The 15,297-nt window shown below is 47.7% G+C and overlaps 1 protein-coding gene across 1 annotated transcript; it reads right to left on the minus strand.

The window, feature by feature from the left end:
* Positions 1-10,282: 10,282 nt before the first annotated feature.
* LOC6523856 (leucine-zipper-like transcriptional regulator 1 homolog) lies at positions 10,283-15,012 on the minus strand. Its single transcript, XM_002099693.3, has 6 exons — positions 14,103-15,012; positions 12,616-14,034; positions 12,361-12,536; positions 12,126-12,304; positions 11,021-12,012; positions 10,283-10,963 (listed from the first exon to the last, which is right to left on the minus strand). The coding sequence occupies exons 1-5, from the start codon at positions 14,876-14,878 to the stop codon at positions 11,608-11,610; spliced, it is 2,955 nt and encodes a 984-aa protein (XP_002099729.3). The 5' UTR covers positions 14,879-15,012; the 3' UTR covers positions 10,283-10,963; positions 11,021-11,607.
* Positions 15,013-15,297: the final 285 nt, after the last annotated feature.

Raw genomic sequence — 15,297 nt, forward strand, 5'->3', positions numbered from 1 at the left:
CCCGGCATTTTCACAACTTCCCTTTGAACTACATTAAGAAAATCACTCGAAATTGGGACTGAAAATCAACTGCAGCTGCTGGTCGAAGCGAATTGAATTTATGAACCCCCGGCTTTTCCGCATTTTCACTTCTTCACATGTGAGTGGAGGTGGGGGCGTGTCATTAGGTGGAAAACGGAAAATGGAAAATGGAAAATGTTTTATTGCCCCGTGTTTCGGCCCGTGAATTATGTGAGAGCTCTAGCACGGGATTTACATTACACGCCCATGAGAAATGTACCTGTTCACCTGTTCCCGCTAAGAACACAAAACCCACACCCTTTTGTGCCTTTTGGCACAAGGATCGATTTGGGGCAATTGATTAACCTCTTCGGAGATTAAAGCCACTTGTGGGGAGCTGTGTTTAGTTGCAAATATTCAACACAGTTTCTTCAATAGGAAGAGAACTCGAAAACCCCCAGCTGTTGTTCCAAATGTTTTTAAAGAAGTCCAAGGCCTTGAAGGTCTCCCACAGCTGCCGTGTGCACTTGCTCCACGGTTTCTTTCTTTTTAGCTGGAAAATGAAATTCCGCCCCATGTCCCAGTCCCAAGTGCCCGCTCCCTTTCCACCGAGCTCTTCCCATTGTCTTGGAGGAGCGGCAGAAAACGATGTCCGTTTATTATGTTGACTGACTTTAATGAAATTAGATTGATTTTTATGCCGACGTCCAGTGTCCGCGGCTCTCCGCGTCCGCCTCCTTTCCATTTGCCATTTCCCCTGCTCTTTTATGGCTACTTATTCATCAAGTTGAGCGAGTGACTATATAATTTAATTTTTGTGTGTTGTAAAGATAAATTTTTGATAGATGTGCCCCCGGGGTTTCCGCCTCGAAGTTTACGACCCTTGGAGCACCTGCTTTACGACTCCTTGATTTTCGGATCGGCCCGAAACTAAAGCCCAACTTAAAGGCGGCTGCAGTTAACACTCGAACGGAATTATTAAGTTTTATTAACCTCTTGAGCCGCTTGCTTTGGTCATAAATCTGTCCTCTTGGCCAAAAGACAAGGACACTTGGCACACACGACTACTCGACTACTTTCCACACAACACAGGTGACATTGGTCGAAAGGAGCTGGAAAAGCGAATTTGAATTTCCAGCATATTACTGAATTAGCATTAGGGCCAATGTATGATTGCATATTTGCTGACATGAGGAAATTAACAAGCACAGGCACTAGTTTCAAAGTCATTTCCGAGCCGAGCTTTGAACAAAGTTCGCCAGTTTGCCACTCCGAATGCATACTACCATGGCATCTTAGCCAGAGGAAGGCCATAAATTTGCGCATTACACGAGAAGTTAACAAGAATTACCATTGTAAGTGTGCAGAAATCGCAATTGCAACAAAATGCGAGAGTGGACCTAAGACCATAAATTTTTGGCAATTTAGCTGCTTCCTTGCCGGAATTTACCTGCAGCGAACTGGCTGCATTTTCGAAGCTATCGATAATCGCTACAGGCGTGACTGTACTTCCGGTCACTTATGGCCTTTGCTTTGCTCTCAAGTTCCCACTGTATCTTTCGACTTAAAGATGAAGTCCAAATCTTTTTGGGGAGTTTTTCAAAACGTGAGCGTGGGTAGCATACATGTTAAATACTTATGCATTTTTTAGCGCACATATTAGATACATAAAGCTTTCTGCGGTCACTTTGCAGCACTCGAATGCTGTTGGCCAGAATGGAAAACTTGTCTGCCATTCAATTGCGGTTGGCTAATGGCCATTTCGCGTGGTCAAGGGGCTGAGGTGCATTTTTTAGTCAGTTGCGGTTTTAGTCAGCGTTTAATGGCTCAAACTGTGAACTAATGAAACTGATTTGGCCCGGTTAGTATTCCCTAAATCACTAGTTTTTAGGTTTGTTTCACTCATATTTAATGGACTCTAATAATTGGCTGTTTGACACCACTCTTTCCGTGCACACTAACTGATGTGTAGACATTTATATATGACATGGGTATCCTAATTAATTTCAATTCAAAAAGGCCTTTTATCTAATATATAATACCTATATCTAATATTCTGCTTTATAGCTTCCACAAAGCGCACGTAAGTCTGCAGCCCAAAACTTCCCTTTGAGTCAAAAAACTGGGATAATTTCCAATTACATCCTCGGAAGAGATCAAGCGTTCTGTGTGGGAATCAGGACCTCAAGTTATCCCCCTGCAACTGCGAAGTTAAATCCCTCATAAATAGACGTTGCTCCCCATTAGGAACCCAGAACTAATCCTATTTCCCTGGCTCTCCACAAAGGGAATTGCGCTGCAGGCAGGCGAAGGCTTAAGTCGAACTTAAGGGGTTGGGAAGGGCAGCTGGGAAATCCTTTCGAAAGGGGGGAAAATTCGGGAGAAAGGAGAAAGGAGGCAGGGCGTTCACGTTGTGCATTGCATGGCATGTAATTTAATATTTTATGGCATACAATTAGGCGCAATGCAAATGCCCCGAGCCACATGCAACTTGGTACGTGCTACGTGAGGCTGAGGAAATCCTGAGGAAATCCCACAGCTTTGCATCCAGCTGCTGCTGTTATTAGTTATGTTATGTCGGTGGCAATTAGCCGAAATAATTTGTAATCTTATTAGCTTTATGTGGCGCACACAGAGAGATATGCCGTCACATAATTACATGCACTGCAAGTTATAGATTAAAGCTCAATGTACCTCAAAACTCCCCATATCCCCATCCTTATATTGTGCACAGCATCGTTATGGTTGCGAAATGAATTTCAAATCAATCAGCAGCATAATGGGCTTAAGTAAATATTTATGCTTTCATGCTTCTCGGCCCTGACATGACATAGAAGAGCCTTTCATGAAGTGCACTCTCAAGTGTTTAGTTTACGCAATCTCAGGGAGTCTACGCCTTTAATTAAGCACGTCAATCAACCTGTGACATCTGGCAATAAGTTATTCAATGCACTTGTTTCAGTCTCTACTTCTGTTTCGCTTTATTTAACCCGAATACTCGTTCGGCAAACAATTGCGAGCTCATCAAGCTGCTTGCCACTGCAGGAGTCTCCCCACTTTGGCCAGCTTCCATTCTCATCTCTATCACGGCACGGATACACTCCTGCCACATTGCAAAGCCAGCCGATTGCCACTCTATTGGACTGCCTATGTGGCATCTTAATTTGGGCTTTCCGTCAGCTTGCAGAGAATGTCAGATGCAAGACAACGCCACACCATGCCACGCCCCTCCCGCCTCCGCCCAGCATGTAGTAGTTAATTTATGTTGAGCTCTCGGGAGAGCCGGGGATTTCAAGGATCTGGAGGAGCTGAAGGAGCTGAAGGAGCTGAAGGAGCTGCTCGAGATGGAGGCTCACGTCGAACGGTAAATGTTTATGACGCACTCGAAATTGTCTATCAAGTTCAGCTGACGTCGTTGCCATAAAGTGTCACTTCTGCTGCTGGCAGGGGGGAGGGGGGAGCGGGGGCTATAAGGGATAAGGATATGGGGCAGGTCCTGCGCTCCACAGCAGCACAGCTCCTCATCAGGCGCCTAGGAAGTTTCGCACGGCTTTTGTTCTTATGATTGAATATTTAATTCAATATGTCGCGAGGCCATTTCGCTGCGAGTTCTTTACGATGCCGCCAGGACACTTCGTCCTTGGGCGCCTGGTGTGTTTTTAATTAGAAGACGGGCCATAAACATTTTATGCTCGCCAGCCGTGCAGCAAACCAATCCAATCGAAACTTTTCCCATCCAAAATTCGTGGCTGCGGCGCGCTTTTAGGTAGCAGGTGTCATTCGGAGTTTGCAAACATATCTGCCACATTTTTGCAGCTCTGGGATATCCAAAATCCTCAATTCCGCAGTAAGAGAAGAAGAATTGATTTTAAGAATTAATTTTTAAAATTTGAAGCGTGCATTAGTTTATAGCAAGTGATTGTTCTAAGCGAAATGCATTGTTTTCCAGAACTTCCTGCGTTTTTCTTTCCTGCTCCAAATTGCTCCATTGCCCCCTCCTCAAGTGCCACGCCCACCCGCCGCTTGGCCGCCCCCACGAATGCAGCAACAGAGTCTGTTGTCAATAATGTCAACAGTGTTGTTTGTTGCTCCATAAATTACCAGCGCCAACAACATCCACAATGACCAAAGCTCTGGGCGCATCGCAACCATTTTGTTATTGCAGCTGGTGACCCCCCAACAATCCACCCCGCCCCCTTCGCCCTTCTCCAAGTGAAGCGGAAAAATCACCAAACATACGAAAAGTGGACAGTTGACGGCGCACTTTATGACTGTCCCCCCCCCTCTGCCGAGTTTTCCGCTTTTCCTGACTTTCCCGCTTTCATTTCCGTCCGTCCTTCGCCATGAAAATATTTGTTGATTACATTCGCTTTGGCAGGGCATCATTCAACGAGCAAAGAGCCAAGAGGAGCGGGGAAAGGGCAAGGGTTCCTCCAGAAGTTATCCTGAAGCTACTCCCCTGACCATAGATGAAGTGTACTTAGGTTTTAAAGGGCTCCACATCCACATCTGACCAAGCCACGGAACCATGGAACCAGAAGCTTTTCCTTGCATTCCCCTCAAGTTGTTTATGCTGTTTGATTTCTATTTTATGCCAATCAGGATGATAATTTCACTGCCGCCCCACAAAGCCACCGAACTCAAAGGGCACAAAGTTGATTTTTCCCATCTAAGATTGTTTGTGCCGCGAACGAAAACGAAAACGAAAAACATTCCCCAGACGGATGTGCAATGCCAATCCAAATAATGCTTTACACCATTCAAAGCCAATCAAAAGCATATTACGCATACGCCACCGTATCCAGATGGAAACAGTCATGCAGAAGAAGAAGTGAAGGCAGTGAATTCAGTGAAGGCAGACATCAAAATGCATAAAAATGTTGCGCTAAACTTATTCACAGGCAGTCGCAGTCGCAGTCGCAGCCGCAGGGCAAATGAAATATAAAAATGCATTTCGAAATGCGCACAAAAAGGGAAAACCATTTTGGTAAGCGAAGAAAATGTCGGAAGAGCTAAAAAGGGAAAATTTCAGAAGCGCGGAAAGAAATATGATAATCAAGGCTTACAAACAACAGCAAAACAGGGCTGAGAACCATGAAGAGAACTATACTTGTAGCACATGAAATTGATTTTCCCAGCCTTTTGAGCCGAGCCAGAAATCGTAGAAAAGCGAACTGAAATAATCACAACGTTCAACCGAGAACACCTAAGAATGTTTGCATTCGATTAAAAGCCGTATTCCCAGCCGTATTTCTCGCATCAATGGATGCCTTCCGGAATGCAATTCACCCAGCACTTCCTACGTCCCATATCCCATGTCCCACACCCCTCATCCCTCATCCCTCATCCCTCATCCGGCGGATGAATGGATCTACACCCCAACTACACCCCATCTACATCCCATCCACTGCCAACTGAGTTGCGAAATGTTTATCCTTTCAGTTTTGGCGTCGACATCGTAATGTTGGAAATGTTATTGTTAAATGTTAGTTTTGTTATGCAAACACACACATACTCCTGCCAGCGGGGGAGGGGCGGGGAAGGAAGGATGAGGGGCTTTTCGGGAACTGTGAAAATATGAATAGTCAAAGTCGAAGTCGGCCATATGTTCGCTCCAACTTTATCCCACAAAGCATTCGAAAAAAGCCAAACGGGAAAGTTGCGTTGCAGCAGCGACTGCAAGCTGGGTGGTGGGTGGTGAGTGGCATGTTTTCGTGTTTTTCTTTCTGCGTACACAGAGAGAAACGTCGCCTCACATTGCATAGGATATCTCTCCATCTGTTTCGGATGTTTGCAAACCCCTTTTTATGAGGCTAAGAGTGAGCGATCATCCCACGGAAGGACTACGCTTTTTCTCTCAGTGCGCGTGTGTGGATGGGTGTCAGGAGCGCTAATGGGAAATTATATTGCGGAAACTCCTGGCACGTCTTGCGCTTTAAGCTGCAATGCCCAGGAAAAGCGAGCGGCAACAATGGCAGCGTGGAAATGCAGTTTCCCCTGCGTAGAAACCGATGTGCAACTGCAGCAGTCCTGCTGCAAATCGGCCACGTCGAAATCTCTGTGCCCAAATCGTGCTCAGCGGAGCACGAGGGGAAACAGATACCCGGCGGGACTGGGAAATGCCTGCCACTCTGCCACTGCCACTCTGCCACTCTGCTGCTCTGCCACATGCCACATGTTGTGGCTTCGGAAAGTTTCACCGGCCCGCCGGCCAGTGTCTCCGAAAGAAAACAATGGAATAGAAATAATGAATAAATAAACAATACGCATACGCCCCGTTCGCCCGTCCGCAAAACCAACTGGCACAGCTTTAACTCAGGGTTTGGCACAAAACAAAAAGAAGAAAGTTCAGCTCAGTGGCGCTTAAAATGCAAGGCCGCATGTGAAGTCCGGAGTCGTTGGCTAGTAGCCAGTGGTAGTGGCTGCTGTTTTTCAATCCTGCACTGATTTCCCGAGATCCTGTTCAATTGTGCCTGGCCAGAGAACCGAGGAAAGGCGTTGCTCCAAGAAGGGGGGCAGTACCTGTCAGTCGGCGCTCCATTAATAACGCCCTGCTGGAGCTCTTGACAAATGAGCGGGTCCAAAGGCGAACGACTTCATATCACGGGCTCACACGGAGAAATAAGTGGCTGTGTGCTGTGTGCTGTGTTTTCAGCAAAATCAAATATCTAGAACTACCAGCAGTAGTTGCTTTCAAATTCAAATTTCTCTCTGTGCAGAAACAATGCAACTTTGGGTAGTCCGAACGCGTTAACAATGTAATCCATATTTTGCTGCTTGATTGCCGGCAAATTGAAAATGTCAAGTGCACACATATCCGCGCAGAAGCTGGGAAAATCCCACGGGAAAACACGACTTCCTATTCGCGAAGGCTCCCGTTTAAATACACGTTTCATTACACATAACACGCAGTTTCGAGTGCTCATCCTGAAGTTGGATGACCACAATTGCTCCACAGTCCCAAATGTCCCTTCCCAATACTCCGCATCCGATATCCTGCGACATCCGCGGGAAGGAGGGCCACCAGTCAGCCAGTCAGCCAGTCAGACATTCAGCCAGGACAACAAATTTAGACAGAAATATAAAAGTTCACTTCACGGCTGCTTTATCAAATATTTAACTCGCTTTTCATTGCATGTCGGTGCTGCTTGTTGCTGGTTTTTGTGGGCTGCCATCGGTTGTTTATATGCATAAATTTTATTACACATATGCTTTTCATGCGGCACAACAATGCCAGCGCCAGTTAATGCAACATAAAATTTTCATTTTTTATTTATCTCTTTTTCCCTTTTTTTTGCTCCGTTTTCCTCTGCTGTTTTTGACTTTTTCCCAGCTCCCTCGAGGAAAACCCACGAAATCAAAGGAGAGTAAAATAAAGCACAAAACAAACAAACAGTGGGCCACTAAGCACGAGGAAAGGTCGACTGCTCGAACACCCTAGAAAACGTAGGCCACCATTCTGCTCAGGAAAACCATCATCAGCCAGTTTGATAGAAAACAAAGCTCATTTCAGCATGGATAGGCATACCTAGAGTGCGGCCGCAAATGCCGCAAATGCCTCAAGTGATAGGTGATACCCTGGAGGAGCGGGAACAAAAAGCCTCGCAATAAAACTGCCACACACATAGCGCATAGCACATAGCACATGGCATAAACCGCAGGCGGGAGCCACGCCCCCTCACCCACACAGGCACACACACATGCGGACACACATATATCAGAAATATGCTAAATCAGCATATTTGCGAGTTTATTTACAAGGACATTTATAAAAATTTACGGTCGTGCCGTAAATTGCAGCCGCCGGGCAGGTCTTGAGATTTATGTGTCGACGATTATATCGGAAGGGGTGAGGTCAAAGGTTACGGGCACAGGCACAGGCACAGGCACAGAGAGAGGCCTACCGCCCACTTGGTGTCTTGCAATTGAAGTGAACCCTTTAACCCTTTAAAGCGAAATTACGTTGAGCTCAGTGGATGGGAATGGCATCAGTTTCCGGAGGTGTCAGAAGTTGCATCTTCTGTTTAGACGGAAGAGTATCCTTGCTACACTATGTTGCAGCAATAGAAAAATAGCTTTTACGATTGAACCAGTTCGCCAGGATAATGAAGTCAGCATCAGGTCGCGCACCCATTTATTTGCATACCCAACCCAGTCCACTCCCCTTTTCACCTTTGCGCGTCTGTGCGGCAATTAAACTTCAATTGCTGAGGGGTGTGACGGCAAGGCGGTTGCTCCAGGGATACAGGGATGCAGGGATAAAGGATACGGGTTTTTTAATTAAACTTTGCTGCAACTGCACTCTGCCCAACTCACAAGCCCTCGAATCGCGTTCACTCCGAAATTGATGGTTTTAATTAGGCATCGGAGCCGCTGAAATGACACTTTATGCGTGGGACACAGGACGCAGGACACAGAGATCCAGATCCAGATCCAGGTCCAGTTGTCCTGACTGGGATACAAATCCCTATCGCTATAAATTAATTGAAGCTGGCGTACAGCGGTCGGCTTCAATGAGCAGCAATGCAGAAAAAGTTTGCAAAATGCCAAAAGTCCATTTCGGGGCTAACCCCGAAATCGGCCCGTTTTCCAGGCCCACATTCAGTTAACCCTTTTCGAAGGCTCATGTTTCCATTTTGGCCCTTCTGTCCTCCTTTTTTCCATTCCCAGCACTTGTAGGCGTAAGAGGATGTCTTGGACTCAGGGAAAACTTTGGAAAAAACACTTTTCATGCCACCCTTCGAAAACTATATAATTCGATCAAGTGATGTGTGGAGTAGTTAGAAAATAAACTGGCCACCTGCATTCTTATTGAACTTCCTAGCACATTTAGTCTGCAATGAGTACCTCCAAGTCCATCACCTGGTCTCTAGAACGCCTCTTTTTTTTTCGTCTTGACTGCTTCGATTGCCATGAAATTTATGTGCCGTCGCTCAGCGTGAACTTGATGCGCATAAATCCACATGAAACGGATATTAAAAAGCATGAAACGAGCCCATCCCCCATCCCCCATCCCCCAGCCTCCATCCTTGCCCTCCACATCCGCACCATGACTATTGACTATGTATTATGTTGCCGATTGACTCGGATCTGCGCTGCTGGCCTAAAATATGAGCTTATAAATTGACAGCGGGCAGCGAAATGCTCAAGCTCGTGCGCCTCATTTCCAAACTTGTTTGGCCACGGAGGTGGGTTAGTTTTAGCTGGGCTTTTGGCACGGGTTCCTGGGCCGCAGGACACAAGACCTCGACCTCGGTTCCCAACCGGATAATTGGTATTCTGTTTGGAAAGCGGTAAGCGACGGCTCTTGTTACTGCTCACTTGGGGTTGTGGCAACGAAGGGTTCAGTTAAGGACTTTGTTTCCAGAACATATTTATGAGCTACAGTATATGAATAGAGGCAATAATCCGTTGTTAATCGAATCCAAAGCGAGCAAGAACCCTTTTAGTAATGTTTAGGCTTAGCAGTGCCCAAAATAGATACTCAAACTGAACAGCAGTCATTCAAAGTGATCGACTAGGCGTAGTTGTGGGAAATATGCAAATGCTGGATAAGTTAAGCCAATCGATTATTCACAACGAATTCCCCAACGAGGCTGCAGTAATCTGCAGAAAAACCTTGACCATTGCACAGCTGCCAAGGATGAGAAGGATGCGAGAGATGCGAAGTCGGACGCCGGACCCTAATGGCCTCATAAATATGCAACACGAGGCAGGATGAGCTCCACCTGAGAGGGGAGAGGAGGAGTTCGAGAGAGAGAGGAGCTGGCCAAATAATTTTCCCTGACTCCATGGCAATTCAATTCAATTCGGCTTACTGTCAGTTGTATCTGTAAGTGGCATTTCCATCTCGAAGAGAAGATCCTTCCAGCCTGCTGCCTGCCGTTGGCATATTTGATTTTGTAATTTGCATTTGATAAGCGACTCTGAGCCTGAGCCCGAGCCCGAGCCCGAGCCTGGGCAGGACTTACCCCCGAACTGAAGTCCTTGTCATTGCCATTGTTGTCCTGGCCTTGGCAACAGTTTCGGCCGACATCCTGGGTTCCATGGTTCCTGGGTTCTTGCCACCACCCCCTTTGACAGCTCCCACTTGCGGCTGCAGCCTTTGTTTTGTTTTAATTCCATTGAAATACATTTATCTATGCCAGAGCAGCTGGGAAAAACGAAGCCCAAAACAATTGGCTCAGTTTGTTTGCCTTGAATTCCATTATTCAGCCTCGGTTTCGTGGTAAACCCACAAAGATTTGCCATTTAGCACACATCACCCACATCAGTCTCGGCGTATGTGTATAATAATATTGTTTATTCTGAATTCTCGTCACACAGCAACTAAAACGAAATTATAACGAAAATATTCGAAATGAAACGCAAGATTCTTAAATATTGCTTAAAAATAGTCACAATACAATCATAAATAAACTGATTTATCACAATTTCGGAAACAAGGATTAAAATACACAAATATTCGAAGTTGCAAGAACTTTCGCGTCACAAGGTCATAAACATAATCAATCATAAGGCAAAACAGTAAAAACTCTATATTAAATATTAAATTCAAACAATCGTATCCAAATTTGGCAAACACGTTAACTTTGAGTTCCTTTTTCGGGGTGATTTTCACGTGGATGATGTGTGTCGATGCGTTGATGATTCCTTAGCTTAGAACATTCAGTGTACTGCTTTCATATATATATATATAGATAAATATGAATTAAAACGAGTAGATTTAGATCTATATCAACTAGTAAGTTGTACTTGGGTATTAGTATAGCATGAAGGGAAGACCCTCGGACTTCGGAGACTGTGGAACCCTTGCAAAACAAGTAATCTGCTATGCCAAATATATTATTACGTAGTTCAAGCAGCAGCTTTGCAAGGGTATTCAAATCTGTGTACTCGAAAACTACACAACTTTGAAAGGACCTAGTCGGTTTCATCACGTTTAAGCAAGAGCGCATTTCATCTGAAAAAACAGAAAAGAAGTTAAGGATTTGTGCTTTTGAAGTGTACCCACACTCACCTCCTGGATTTAGGGTCCATTCGACCCTTGAACTTCTCTGAGCAACGACTGACTGCAATTATATGGTTTGTAGCTCTCGTTTGCTCTGGGTCGGATTGTGAAACGCACTTCTAGATGCTTAAGAGGGAGAATCCAGTTGGTAAACTGCAGCTATTGGGTTTGAGGAGCAAATGTTTTAACAAAACCTAGTTTTGGGACAGAGGAGTCCAATGCGATCTCATTTCAACCGATTGGAGGTGCATTCTTGGTTAATACTGTGTGCATATAGGGGGCTTATATATATGAGGCAGCATGCGCGACGCAAACTCTGCATTAATACACCTGCTGGTGGCTCGTCTACTTAAGACAACTTAAGAACAATACAATACATCCGTTTTCTGCATGGGTCGCGATCGCGTCGTCTCTCTCTTTTTGATGCAATGCCTCTATGGGGCGGATCGCTGACCAGATGGATGGAGGTGGATCGGATAATGATAAATGGATAATGTCATTCGGCGCTGCCAACCGCTACTGCCGCACTACGTGCTACGTCCGATTTGCAACCAGGCGAGCAACAACTGCAATGCCGGCTGGAGCAGCACCAGTTTTCAGATATCTGTATTGATATTGATCCGCGTGAGAAACTCGCCGTGCGAATCGGCCACAGCGCGTATGATCTCCAGCAACAGTTCGCGCGACAAGCCGGCTATTTTCGGCAGCCTTGCGACCTTCGCAAAGTCCTTTACGATCAGCTTGAGAGCGTATAGCTTGATATCATAGATCTTTGTGATGTCTGAAGCCTCCAGCGTCTGCAGCACGTTCTCGAAGGTTATGTTGTGCTCCAGGGAGTATTTGCAGAATGCGTGGAGTCGATTGTTGGCAAGGCCATAGAAGCACGGCGCCTGGAAGAGATAAAGGGCATCCTGCGGCGGCATCTTCGTCTCGCCGTAGTAGATGTAGCGCAGCAGGGAGTGAAACGCCTCGAGCGAGGGGGAAATTTCGCCAATTTGGATCTGGGTGAAAGCGAAGTTGAATGTTATTTAGGAACAACAGCAATTTAAAGGTGAACACTATTTTCTCGACACCCATTTAACAAGCAGTTAGAACCGGCTGCTGTACAACTCACATTGACCGTGTTGTCCGGTGGCATGAAGGATCTGAACATGCCCTGAAAGTAGGTGCATCGCGATGAGAGCACTGACTTGTGAGCTGGAATCACGTGATCTTCCAGCACGAGGCTGATGTCGCAGAAATCGTTGCCAGTGGACTCCAAGAAGGCGCACAGATCGATCTCCAAAGTGGTTCCTACTCAAAAAACATTGCTTCAGCTAATAATTTGGCAAACAACCGACGAAGCGTACCTATATTGCCTTCATAACTGGTGTCTATTACCAGCTTGCTGGGATGCAGACGCTTGCGGATGATCTCGACCAGCAGGGGCTTGTCCAAATCGCTGAATTCACTGGACATGACCACCTCTGTGAAGTTCTCCTCCTTGATGATGAACTGCATGCAGTGATCCTTAATGATCTTAATGCTGTGTTGGGGAGTGTTAACACAAGTCAAATTAGTTTCAATTACAAATGATCCAAATGAATGGCTATTCATGCTCTCACTTGCTCTTATCCGCATTGTACAGCGCCTCCAGCACGTTGAGCTTGTTAATCTTGTAGTCCAAATACTGGATACAGCCGTGGGCCAGCCGCGGCATGGTGAACAAACCGGCAAGTTGGTAGATATCTGTGATCAGAATGATGATGTTTTTGCTGTACGTGTCCTTCAAGTCGATGCGATCGGTGTAGATGTAGTTCAATATGATTTCAAAGGCCTCGGGCGAGGCGTTGGCCAGCCGCACCTCCAACATGGGTCCGCGGTCCCCGCCCGCGCCCGTATTTAGAGCCAGTGCATCCACCTGGCCCACCCCGTAGACCTTCTCCATCTGCTGCTGGCGTGCCTCCCGGGCAGCCAAAATCTTGTTCCTCAGATACTTCGAGCGCGCCGCCACGAAGGCGATGTGCGCCAGGATGCGAATCTCCTCTGCTCCGACGATGAACTGAATGTCGCAGAACTGCTTGTCCAGGAAGAACTTGCCGAAGTCATCGCGCAGCGTGCACTTCGGATACGAGGAGAACTGGAAGCGGTAGGTGTCGCCTCTCCTCACACTATTGTCCACGGTTCCGCCGAATATATACATGGCATCGCAGATGACGGCCGAGGCGTGGAACACCCTACCCGAGGGCACATCCGAGTTCTGTTCCGGCAGGATGACGGACCACACCTGCGAGTCCAGGTCGTAGCAGTGCAGGTCGTTGGGCAGCGTCGAGTCTGCCGATCCCCCGAAGACATACAGGAACCGGTCGTGATGCACCATCGTGTGGCCATAGCGCCGCGAGGGCGGAGCCGAGGTGGCGCCTCGCAAGACGGGCTCGTTGGAGATGCGTCGCCAGGTGCGCGTCTTGAAGTGGAACTCAAACAGTGAGTTGGTTATCTGCAGGCCACTCTGCCCCGAAAAGACGTACATGGCGTCCCTGGCCACAGCCACGGGGAAATTGCAGCAGGTGGGCGGACGATCGCCCAGCTGGTCCACCTCCTCCCACTGGTGATTTTCACCGGTGAGGTTGAGCGTCCACATGTCGTTCAGCCGAGCATTGCCATCGTAGCCCGCATAGATCCACATTTTGTTGTCGTACACGGCTGCTCCGTGAGCGGATCGCGGAACCGGCTGGCGTCCGGAGAACTTCCATTCCACCCACATGGCGCTCTGGAACTTGTACTCGAACAGATCGTTCTTGTTGGTCAAGTTCGAGTTGGAGTGAATGTCGCCGGTGTAGCCCCCAAAGATGAACATCGAGCTGCCGGCCACCACCGCCGAGTGATGGTATCGCGGAGCAGGCGGAGTTCCAGTTGCACATGCGCGGCCCCACGACTTGTCCTTAACGCCGAAGCGAATCAGGTCATTCAGCATGTTCTTGCCGTTGTCGCCGCCGAATACGAACATCGCATCCTTGTAGGCCACCACTGTGTGCTTGCTTCGCCTGAGTGGGAAGAAAGGGAAAGGGATAGGGAATACAGACATTTTCAGCAATATGGCTTCACCACTCACTTGGCGCCCACGAACTCGGCGCATTCGAGCATCCTGGTCCACTGATGCGTGGCCGTGTAGGAGGTGAAGTCCACGTTCAGGGCATTGCAGCTGTAGCTGCCCGGGGAAGTGGCCTTTCCGCTTCCACTGCCACTTCCACTGCTAGCATTGCTTGCCGCGTCGTATGCCATCCCGCATCCTGATCCTCCTGGACCGCTGCTGCAGCTGCTGCCCGGAGGATGGGAGGAGGAGGCCGCTCCGCCACCGCCATTCCCTCTAGAGCTTCTCATTGAACTGGACATGGACATTCGGAGATTCGCCCGTATGTGCTGGGCGTCCAAGCAGCCGGCGGTGGAGGCGCTTTTCCTGGCCTTGTTCCGTTTGCTCGACTTGGAGGAGCTGCGCGAGAAGAAACCCTCGTGGTGGGGACTCGAGTTCTGGCTGGGATTCTGCTGATTGGCAGCTGCCACACACGCGGGGCAATAGAGAATTCCGGCAGGAGTGCTGCCTCCACTGCTGTTGGCCAATCCTCTGTCTCTCTCTCTGTCCCTGTCGCGATCCCGCTCAAATCCACCTCCGCCACCGGCCCCGGTCACAAATCCGCACACCGCACTCAAGCCACTGGAAATGGAACTGGAGCCCAGCCCACAACTAGCGCGCCCGCTTCCGCTTCCGCTGGTGCTCCTGCTTCCAGAGGCGCTTCCTCCTGCTCCTCCTGCTCCACCTCCTCCGCCGCCTCCGCCACCGCCTCTTTCCGTGGATGCCACGCCAACGCCTCCGCTGATCGACTTTAGCATTAATTCATCACACGCCGGAAGGATCCTCCGTCGTCCTCGTTGAGTTCAATCGTGGTCAGGTTTTCACAAATCGCAGATTTTATATACAGTTGTATACATTTGCAGCTGAACTCGTAGCTGTTATCGGCTATCGATAACGCAACAGTATATCCTCGGGCTTTGGTATATTTAACACTATTCGGTATATTTCCAAGCAGTCCCGCGCGAACACACACACACACACAAACGTACGGAAGATTTAAGTGTACCGAAACCGTTATACCGGCAAAAGCCGTTAACTTTACATTTGCAACAAAGAACTTAGAATTTAACTTAAACTAAAATGTTAATGTATGTTAAACGCAGTGCGGCGCCCTTTGGTATGGGTTGAATGGGGGGCAGGTGCGTGCCCTTTGTTTCATTATATTCTAAAGACTCAC

The sequence above is a fragment of the Drosophila yakuba genome, chromosome X, assembly GCF_016746365.2.
Source record: "Drosophila yakuba strain Tai18E2 chromosome X, Prin_Dyak_Tai18E2_2.1, whole genome shotgun sequence".
NCBI classification, from domain to species: Eukaryota; Metazoa; Arthropoda; class Insecta; order Diptera; family Drosophilidae; genus Drosophila; species Drosophila yakuba.